We start from the raw sequence: 10,916 nt of genomic DNA, 5'->3' as shown, positions 1-10,916 counted from the left end.
AAAGTCGGACAGACCAGCTCAGTTGGCAGCTTCTGCGGCGCCAAGATTCCAACCCTGACCGTGAACCACTCCAGATCTCTTCTTACCACCTGGCGCCTTTAACCTTTAGCATCTCCCCCGTTTCTGTTACAATTGTAATAACCCGACTACCAGATAAGAAGAATTTGTTCAATTCAGGAAAGCCTGCACAGTGGACGAGTCCGGGGCGGGGCGGGGAGGGGAGGGGCGGGCCATGGGGCGGGGCCAGGGCGGGCCCAGTCTGGGGGAGGAGTCAGCACCTCCGTTCGGACTTCACGCTCTTCCTTCCTGGCTCCGCCTCTCCTGTCTGTGTCCGCGGACTCCGCTTCTGATAAAGTTGTTGTTCTGCCAACATGGCGGCTCCCATAGTGACTCGCGGGGCTTCGTTCGTGTAATGCTTTGGGGAGTGAGGCAGAAGGGAGGTGCAGGCCAGAGCCTGTGAGCAGGTAACCCCCAGCCGGAGGACGAGAGGCAGGCCCTGCTTAGCCCCAGTCGCTAGGAGCAGGAGGTGAAGGTGCGGACTGGCCCCGGCAGTCCCTGAACCTTGCAGTTTTCCAAACCCGGAAAAGCTTCGAAATTCTAGTATTCAGGTTCTTTCAGCCTTGGACCCTGTTGATAGCTCCGGACTCCTGCTCGGAGAAACGCACATCTTCACACGACTTTATATTTGAATTCTCCTCTACTCCTCGCCTAACTCGGGTCCCTAGATCTTCGCTCCGGAGTTGAGGGTTTGGACCCAGTCAAAGATCATGCAGTAGTATAGTACATTTGGGGGCATCCACAGTATATTAGGACCTGCAGGTCCTCAGAAGTTATCTGGATCTACCACATGGCTCACAGCTTTAGAGAACGCGGAGTGACAGATCGGAAATAACTTGCCTGAGGGTCCTGCAGGAAATTAGAATTAGCATCTGCTTTTTAACATTGTGTTTTGCAAGACATGTTTGTTGGGGTGAGGTGTATGTTTGCTTATTTATTTTGTTTCTTTGATTCTGGGTCTTGCTGTGTATTCCAAGTTGTTCTAAGCTTGATTCATAGCCCAGGGTGGTCTTGAACTTAGAATCAGTCCTCCTGCTCAGCCTTCTGAGTGTTGGGATCATGGGCATGCACCCACCTTCCTGACCTGACTTGATTTCCTCCCGTTTTTTGGAAACTGTTTTATGAAGCTGGCCTCGAACCCTGTAATCCTCCTGCCTCTGCCTCTAATTAGGTTTCTTGCATATTCTTTTGGGAGCACATGGGTGTTCTATGTGTTATGAAGCTGGCCTCGAACCCTGTAATCCTCCTGCCTCTGCCTCTAATTAGGTTTCTTGCATATTCTTTTGGGAGCACATGGGTGTTCTATGTGCTTCTCCTTTGTCTTCTAGTTCTTCACCTGTTTCCTGCTCTTGCTTTAGGTTTCCCTATTTATGGTCATCATCTTGGGCCCATTTCTCAGGTCCCTCATATTCTCAGTTACTTTAACCTTAAGCCCCACTTAAACGAGATCATGTCAGGGCTGAATTGAAAGAGGCGTCCTGGGGAAAGGGGCAATGCTTTGGAAAGGCAGAAGAGACAACATTTCAGCAAGTAAATAAATAAGATGAGCCAGCTCTAAGGAAGAAAGGGTCCAAGCTGTAAATGTGAGATGGGAGTCACATTTTTTCCATTCATTGTATCCACAACCACCCTCTGCTAAAACGGCTGCTCTTGATGGCAGGAAAAGGCAAGGCCTTTTAGGACTTAAGTGGAGAGGAGCTTGAAGTGACCCAGAACTATGCACAGGCAGTAAGAGAAGAGAATAGGGTTGAAACTTAGAAGTCTCATAGGCACAAGTACAGACATTTGTTTCTAGGATGCTCTAATGGATAAGAATCTGAGGGTGATCTCGGGTAAGATCTCTGCTAAGGGTAGTTTGCACAGCTGGAGACAGAACCAGTGGCCTCAAATGTTACCAGAGAATTACTTTACCACTCACTACGCTGTATCCCCGCATTTACCGTATTTATTTGTTTTATTTTGTTTTTGGTGTTGGGGATTGAACCCAAGGATATGCTGAACATCTGTTTTATATGTCTAACCCTTGGATTTTCTTAACAAATTTGTTTTGCTTAAGGTTTATTTTTAATTATGTGTCTGTGCGTGTATATATGTGCACATGTGTGTGGGTTCTTATGGAGCCCAGAGGCTTCAGATCTCCCTGAAGCTGGAGTCATAGGCAGTTATGATCCACCCACTGTGGGTGATGGAACCAAACTAGGATCCTAGCAAGAGCAGTACATTCTCTTACCTGCTGGGCTATCTATCCTGTCCCTTGTCTGTTTAAAGGTAGGTTCTCATCACATAACCCAAGCTAGGAGTTCAAGGTCATCCTTTTCTTTCATGCTAGCTCTAGGTCAGCCTGGGCAACATGAAATATTGTCTCAAATTCCCACTTTCCCCTAAGACACTGGGATTTATGCCAGTTTATGGTTTGAGGTGGAGCTCTAATTTAAAATTTTCTCAAATACATTGAATAATCAGTCATTTTCAGAGTCAGCTGTGGTGGCACACGTGTAATCCCAGCACTGAGGAGGCTGAGGCAGAAGAATAGAGAATTGGGGGACAGGCTGGGCTATAGCATGAGATCCTGTTATTTTTAATTTTTTGGATGTACATATGTACATACACACGTGCACACATATAGAGTCCAGAGGTCAATTTTAGGGTTTTTAAATTTTAATTTAATTAATCTTATATGTATTATTTTATTAAAATGTGTATATGTGTGTGCATGAGTTTATATATCTTTATGATATGTGTGCAGGAACCCTTGGAAGTTAGAAGAGAAATTGGATCCCTTGAACTGGAGTTGTAGATGGTTGTGAGCTGCCTGTCAGTGCTCTGTAGGATCTGTAGGACCTCCTATACAACAAGCCATCTCTCCAGCCCCCTGTGTTAGGCATCTTTTATCTCTCTCTCTCTACGTTAGTGTTTCAATAGGGTCTCTCACTAAACCTGGAGCTCAGTGATCGACTAACCTGGCTGGTCAGCAGGCTCTGGAGGTCCCCCCATTTCCGTAGTCCCCACCCCCCAGTGCTGGGATACAAACATATGTGCTGTCATACCTGTAGGAATTTTTACATGGGTGCTGGGTTTCTGAATTTAGGTCCTCATGGTGATGCAGCAAGCAGTGTACCCACTGAGCCACCCACGCCACAGAGACAGTTCCCTGTTACTTCCTAATCTGCATGCAATGTTTTCCTTATGAACTTGAATTGCATTTATTTGTTTGTGGGCACATGTGCCATGGGTTCTCTTCTCCACCATGTGAGTCCCAGGGATCAGGTTTGGTGGCAGGAGCCTTTACTGGCTAAGCCGTTTTATCAGCCCTCGTTATGAGCTTTAAATTCTTGTATATACTTGGATCTGGTTTAATGTTTTCTAGTTCACTGCTTTAAGCAGAGAAGTTATTAGAGAGCCCGATGTGGTGCAAAGCTTACTCTTCAGCCAGCAGAGTGTCACTGCGCCTTCCTATTGCTCTTGTTGTGAATACTCTTGGACGTTTTATCCACCTGATGGGTAATCATCAAATCCCAAACTGCAGCAAACCGGTTCAGGTCAATTTGTATTTTATTATCCTGTTCCTGTTTATGAAAGAGAATAGTCCAGATATTCCCCTTATAGGCCATCTAGGAAAGAAATGTCAGACGTCTGTCTAGGTGCCTTTGGCTTATAGTGGGTTCAGAATAGTGAGAAAACCATAAAATAGGGCTGGAGAGATGGCCCAGCTGTAAAACGCTAGACTCATAACCAACTATAGAAGAAAACCATAGAATCTCTGACTCACACACATAGTTCTAATAATATGAAAGTCTAAGTCCTAAAAGGAATTGTAAGTTCCATACAGAATTGCTAATAGGCAGCTTTCTGTAGTTCACTCTAGTTCCTCAATAGTCGTATTTACCTATTTTAAAATACTCAAACCCCACTGATAGGGGAATCTTCCCTGCTCCGGTCTGTCACGCTTTTAGGGGTTAAAAATAGGAATTGGTATGTCAAAGAACTTGGGCAAACAATGCCAGTGCTCCAGTGCCACGTCGTGTTGAGCGTGAATTCCCTTTTTAAAGCCTGTAGTAACCCTCCTGGCAACATTTGATCCAGTGCCTTCATGTAACAGGCTAAATCCTAGCAGATATGGGAAGGATTTTGAGAGAACCAGGTGATTAACACCAGTTTATGCCAGCTTTCCTTATGTCTCTCTTGTTTTCGAAAGGTTGTTTTACCTCCCTGTTGCTATTATGCAAGATGGCAGAAAGTTTTAGATGTTTAGTACTGCATCCTAAATATTTGGTGAACTCTCACCTCAGCCCCTTAGAAGTTCCTTATCAAGGCCGTTTCTGCCATTCACCTGAGGAGGAAACCAACAAAATATCAGAATTAAAATTTGAACCCCAGGTGGTTATACTGCTGGTCGGTGTTTTAGTCCAATTCTGCTGCGTGTTAGGTCACGTGTTCATCTGTGTCTTACCTGCTTCTCCTCTGTATGGTTAGTTGTTATGATGTCACGTGTTCATCTGTGTCTTACCTGCTTCTCCTCTGTATGGTTAGTTGTTATGAAGTCACGTGTTCATCTGTGTCTTACCTGCTTCTCCTCTGTGTAGTTAGTTGCTGTGAAAGAAGGCACTTTGTTTTATGATTTTACTTGCTAGGGATGGATCCCAGGGCTTCAAATATGCTAAGCATGTACTCTGTCTTTTCAGCCTGGGACTCCTTGTTGCTGTATCTGTAGTGCTTGGAACAGTGTGTGGACCTAATATAATGAAAAAATGTTAACTTAGTTCAGAATTTTTGGGAGACCTGTGTTCAGATCTCTTCTCTTATTTGAGCTCAAGGCTAAGACAAGGTGTTCTTAGAGTTCTTGGGTTCAGACAATAGCAGTTGATAGACTCTGGCAGGAGGAGCTCCCTCTCCTCCCATGCCGACAGCAAGTTCTGTAGCAACTTGTCTTTATGATGGACTTCCTCTGTTTCTGGGAGTGTTTTGTATCTTTGGCATTTGGAGCATGTATAGCCTTTATGTTTTCCAATAAGAAGTTTGTGTCTAATTCAAGAGAACTTCTAAAATGTTCTGCTAGGAAGTTGTATACGGAGAGACCTGAAATAATCACACAGAAACTATATTAATTAAAGTGTTGCTTGTCCTATTAGCTCAGGCTTCTTATTAACTAACTCTTACATCTTTAATAGTAACTCATTTCTATTATTTTGTATTTTACCATGAAGCTGTGGTTTACCAGTAAGGTTCCAGGGCATCTGTCTCCTTCTGCAGCTACATGCGCATCTCTCTGACTCTGCCTTCTTTTCTCTGCCCTCTTTTCTAGGGTCTTCCTTCCTGGAGAATGGCATCAGCTTGTCAGAGGCTGAGTTTTTATGCCTCTCTTCTGAAAAGGCAGCTCATTTGTGGGCCACCTGTCATCCCGTGGGAAAGAAGGATAACTCCAGGGTGTGCCAGAAGTATTTACAGTGCCACAGGGACGTGGACGAAGGAGTACACCCTGCAGACAAGGAAGGATGTTGAGAAGTGGTGGCATCAACAGATAAAGGAGCAGGCATCCCGGATCTCAGAAGAAGACGTGAGTGTGCCGGGAGGGCAGATACACAGCTGCTTCCCTTGTTGGTGTTGCCAGTGGAGGGAGGAAGAGTTTGTTGTGGTTTACAGTTTGAGGGAGTAAAGTCCATCAGGGCACGACAGGGCAGGTACGGCAGTCTGGCAAGAATGCGAGGTGGCCGGTCACACGTGTTAGGAGGAACCTCAAGGCTCACCTCCACTGACCCACTTCCTCCAGAAAGGTTCTTCCTCCTAATGCTTCCACAACTTTCCCAAATGGCACCACCAGCCGAGGGACAAGTGTGCAGAGCATGGTCCTGCGGAGGACATTGCACATTTAAGCCATGTCAGTAGAGGAACTAAGGACTTGACTCTGGGCTCACACTATTTGGTTTAGGGTAAGTTACTAAGGGTGTGACGTTAAACCACATTATTGAGTCTTTCTGTGCTTTGGTTTTCTTATCTGAAGTGGAGGGTGATAATAGCACCCCCTGGCTCCCAGGAGGATTGTTGAGAGGAGTGGAGGAGGAGATCCAGGTTAAGGCAGAAAATCCTTTCCAGTGTGGTGGTTGTGTCCATGTTAGTATTGTACATGGTTGTGTGACAGGCAGCCCCATAGTAGATATTCTGGGATGCTTTGATTGGGGGACACTGAACAAAACAGAAGTATTAGCAGGTGCTGGGTCCTTTTTGTTTTTTGTGTTAGGATGGCACCTGTGGATCTAACAGGTCATATGTGAAATTACAGAACAGGCCTGTGACTGTCAGGAGGTTATATGAGGTGAGAAGTATCAGCCCCTTTCTGCTCCAGATGTGGCCTACAGCCTGCTCTGTCACTTGAGTCTCATGGCCATGGGAGGGAGGCCAGCCTGTTCTTTGATGTGATCTAAAGTTGGGTCCAGCCTTGCAGCATCTCAGTGACTTCTGGTCCTAGTCCTCTGCCCAAATCAGTTGTATCATGCCTTTAGCTGTCATTAATGTCTCTGGGATGCTCTATGTCTCCTGTTGTAGTTAGACCAGAGAAAATACTAGAAGACTGTTTTATTGATGTCCTATGTCTCCTGTTGTAATTAGACCAGAGAAAATACTAGAAGACTGTTTTATTGATATCTTGACTATCCCTTTGTAATAGTAGCAACCTAACAGTAGAGGTGTTGGTGAAATTATTTAGGTGGGGCCAGGGACAAAAAGCTGGGTTGTCCTTGCAGCTGACACTGTATTGGGTTTATCTTTTCTGTCTCGTGGCTCTCTCTGGAGTCACACTCATTCCTTCTGTGAGGGTGGGAACTGTTCCTATCCAACTGGAGAGTGGATATGACACTGATTTAGACATTGCTTGGACAGATCTGGAGTTAAGAGAGATATAGTATATAACAACAACATGAACACTAAAAAGGAAAATTGAGTCATTTACAATGAAAACTTGGCCATTCCCCTAAGCCCCATGATTCTTGGCTCCTCGCGTTGTTTATCTTACAAGTTTGTTTTGAAAATCAAATGAGAAAATGTGGCTGGACATTTCCTAAGCTGAAGACTTCTACACTGAAGTGTTATATAAATAAATAAATAACACAGCAGAGAAAATCGTGTGCTATTTTACCAGCGACTGAGAAGCTGACTGAACACTGCTGTATATGAAGCTTTAGCATTCACCTCACATTGGTATTATGTACATTTGAGATCCACCCAAGTGAGCATTTAGAAGCCAGGCGTCTTGCCACCATCATCAAACCACCATTAAAAAGCAAAACAAAGCCAGGAGTTGGTGGCACATGCCTTTAATCCTACCACTTGGGAGGCAGAGGCCGGTAGATCTGAGTTCAAGGCCAGCCTCATCTACAGAGCAAGTGACAGGACTGGCTCTAAAGCTACACAGAGAAAAGCCCTGAAAAACAAAAACAAAAAAACCCAAAAGGACCAACTTCCACTTAGTGAGCATTTTACCATGTACCACTTCCATTGGTTGAGTTTCTTAATATCAGAACAGCCTTAAGAGTGGGCATTGTCTTTATCTGTGGGGTTAAAACACTGAAGCCCAGATAATGCGCCAAGCTGGGATCCGCCCAACCCCCTGAGAGCCTTGCTGTCCAGAAACTTGAATCAGTCATCAGTGGAGAATAGACTGAGCCCAGGAAGGCCCGGGATTTTGTCTGAGGCCTCACATCTCATGGCAAAGTGAGGGTGGGAACTGGAGGCCTTGCATGCCAGTGGGGGCTCTGTTACAGCTTTAGAGGACTGGCCCCAGAGAGGCAGAAGTCATGTTCTAATCGCAGTATGATGGAACTATGGGACCAGCTTTTAGAAGCCATCCTCTTCCCACTGCCGTACTTTGTCTTCAAGGCTTGAATTCCTGCACTTTTATGTAATTATGAAAATTTCCCTTTCAGTCAGATTCCTACTCAATTATAACACAAATTCCTGTCATTTCGCCTCTCTTTTCCACCTCCAGATGATAGAACTCATTTCATTGTCACAGAGGAAAATGACTTAATTCACAGAGAAAAGCACAAGGCAGGGACAGGCAGCAGGCTGAATATATTTTCTGCAAAAACAAAAATGTTCACGAGGATCAAGGCTTGGTAGCATTGCTTTTCTGCTTATCTCTTAAGAACTCAGGTTTGGAGTTCATCTTAGCTAGTCTATGATGAAGTATTTGATGTTGTCATTAATTTAATCTTCATTGAACAAGCATATGATAAAGCAAAGGCTAATGAATAAGCTGTATGTAGGAAATGTTTGAGCAAGGTTGATAATATGATGTAATAAATAGTATAAGAAGATATGGTGATTATAACAAAATAAAATTGCTTTACATAATAACTTGAAAGTAAGAAACTAGAAATAGGCCAGGTATGGCACGGGCCTGTAGTCCTAGCACTTAAGAAGTCTGAGGCTAGCCTGGACTACAAAACAAGACCTTGTCCCAGAAAGCAAAAAACCCTACAAATAATTTATGTCAAAGATTTAGTTACTTTTCTAACTCCTATGGAGCGTGATTACCGTCTTTTCCTATAGCACTCAAGATTCCAAGGAAAAGCCATGGAGGTCTAACCCATTGCCGGTAGGAGAAAGGGTTCAGTAAAGGAAACAGTTTTATTTTTGCACTTAGTAGAAATTGGGGTGTTTCACCTTTCATAAGAACTCGTTTACAAGGGGAAAGGATTTTCTCTCGCTCACCTTTTCTTCTCCCCAGTGCCAAGGGTGAACCCATTACCTTGTGTAGGCTGGACAAGCACTGTATCAAGGAACTAAGCCACTGAGCTGACCTAGTCTAGACAAGCACTGTGTCCTGGAACTAAACCACTGGGCTGACCTAGTCTAGGCAAGCACTGTGTCCTGGAACTAAACCACTGGGCTGACCTAGTCTAGGCAAGCACTGTGTCCTGGAACTAAACCCTGGGCTGACCTAGTCTAGACAAGCACTGTATCATGGAACTAAACTACGGGGCTGACCTAGTCTTAAAAACAGCGAGGTCCCTGAGTATACACCAGCCCGACTGGGGACTCCTCACTCTGAGATCTTCTATTCCCTGCCTCCACTCTGCTTATTTAAATCATTATTCTTCCAGCGGCACAGAGGATGCTTTAGTTTTGTATTCTCCAGGTTCTGATAAAAACTAAAAAGTGTTTCTTTCTCTGGGTGGTGTTGCTTACTTACCCGCCCCTTTTCATTCCTAGAGGACGACAGGACAGAAAAAAGTTGTGCTTTAGTGTTTTTTTTTTTTTTCGGAGCGGGCAGTGGTTAGCTGTTGTTTGTGGTTTTGCTAAGGATTTAAAACCTTTGCTGAAGTTTAAAAACTTGGCAAGAAACTGGACTGTTGCGGGAGGTCCTTCCGCCCCTCCAACCAATAGCTGCTGTGATACCAGACCATTGGGGCGTGGTCTCTCTTCCTTTAAAAAAGCGGCTATTTCCTCTGCTCGCTCTCTTCACTTCCTTCTCCGCTGGAGACTAGACTCCCTTCCTGGTTGTGCAGATGGCTGTTGTCTGGGACGGTGATCTGTAAGTTTTCCCCTTTAAATAAATAACACCCTATTAATCATAACTCCAAACTGGTGTGGCCTTGTTCGTGACTTACGCCTTCACTGGACACAACATAGTGATGTTCACCTGTAATCCCAGTACTCTGGAGGCAGAGGCAGGAGGATTGTTGCTACTTTGAGGCCAAACTGTGCTACATAGCAAAATTCTGCTCCCCACCCCAACCAACCAACCAACCAGCCAACCAACTAATCAAACAAACAAACAAACAAACAAAACACCCACTTTGCTGCTTCCCTGATTCAAGTTGTATATTAGTTATTTTGTTGCTGTGATCAAATATCAGGCAGAAACAACGGAAGGAAGGGTTCATTTTGGCTCACAGTTTTGGAGCATACAGTCTTGGATGGGGAAGGCAGCTGGTCACATGGTATCTATAGTAAGCAAGCTATACTATTCGCTGCTGCTCATCTTCCTGTCTTTTTCAGTTCACAGACATGAGCCCATGGAACAGAACTAATCACAGTTAGGCTGGGTCCTCAGTTAACTTCTGTTGGCTAACATGCCCTGACTTTGCTAGAACCTGTCAGGTTAATCGTTGTTTGTTTGTTTTGTTTTTGGAGAGAGGTGTTCTCAGTGTAGCCCCGGCTGTCCTGGAACTCACTCTGTAGACCAGGCTGGCCTCGAACTCACAGAGATTTACTTGTCTTTGCCCCCCTGTCCAGTGCTAGGATTAAAGGTCGCCCCTGCTCAGCAACAATTGGTATCATCAACAGTTAAAAGTTGGTGCTGTCCATCATCAGTCGTGCAAATACTAGCCAACAGTGTCAAAACATTACCTTCCACATAGACACAGAGGGCTGTGAATTTCTGTCTATGTTTGTATTCATTGCTTTGAGAGAAGTAAAGTCTTGATGCTTCCTAAAGCTCAAGGAAGAAGCAGACACCAAAAAGAGAGAGCCAGAAGGCCGAAATTAACAATAGTGTGATGGTAGATGGCCCATCCTCATTGACCACCAGCTGCAGTTACCTGTCACTTTTCCAGATGCCCCATGGCAGGATTTGACCTCCAGTTACCTGGACAGTATTTGTAAAGTCTGCTGGGGGACGGCTGTGCCTTTGTTAGAAGGTGCTTTCCCAAGGCCGGCAAGCATTCATTTAAGAATTCGTTATAGCTGTCCTGATGGGTGTCAGGTGATGAGTACAGAGATGACACAAATCCTTGCGGTTCTGAATGAACTGCAGTGATGGAGCTCTCACCTACTATGCATGAGGTCCCAGCTCTATGCTCAGCACTGCAGAATTTCTGAAAAGCCCCAAAAGTACCAGGTCTCCCAAAGTAACCAGCTCT

The 10,916-nt window shown here is 44.8% G+C and overlaps 1 protein-coding gene across 1 annotated transcript in view; it reads left to right on the top strand.

Annotated features, from left to right (window-relative positions):
- Positions 1–329: 329 nt before the first annotated feature.
- Lars2 (leucyl-tRNA synthetase 2, mitochondrial) overlaps positions 330–10,916 on the top strand; it is an 89,656-nt gene continuing 79,069 nt past the window's right edge. Inside the window, 2 exon segments of the mRNA XM_050141621.1 lie at positions 330–464; positions 5,360–5,611. Of these exon segments, the coding sequence (XP_049997578.1) occupies positions 5,378–5,611 (234 nt within the window). The 5' untranslated portion in view covers positions 330–464; positions 5,360–5,377.

Source organism: Alexandromys fortis, unplaced genomic scaffold (assembly GCF_014885135.2).
Source record: "Alexandromys fortis isolate MF-2015 unplaced genomic scaffold, M_Fortis_MF-2015_v1.1 scaffold_44, whole genome shotgun sequence".
NCBI lineage: Eukaryota > Metazoa > Chordata > Mammalia > Rodentia > Cricetidae > Alexandromys > Alexandromys fortis.
The sequence above is the reverse complement of the archived record's forward strand: the minus strand, read 5'-3'. Positions and strand labels throughout refer to the sequence as shown.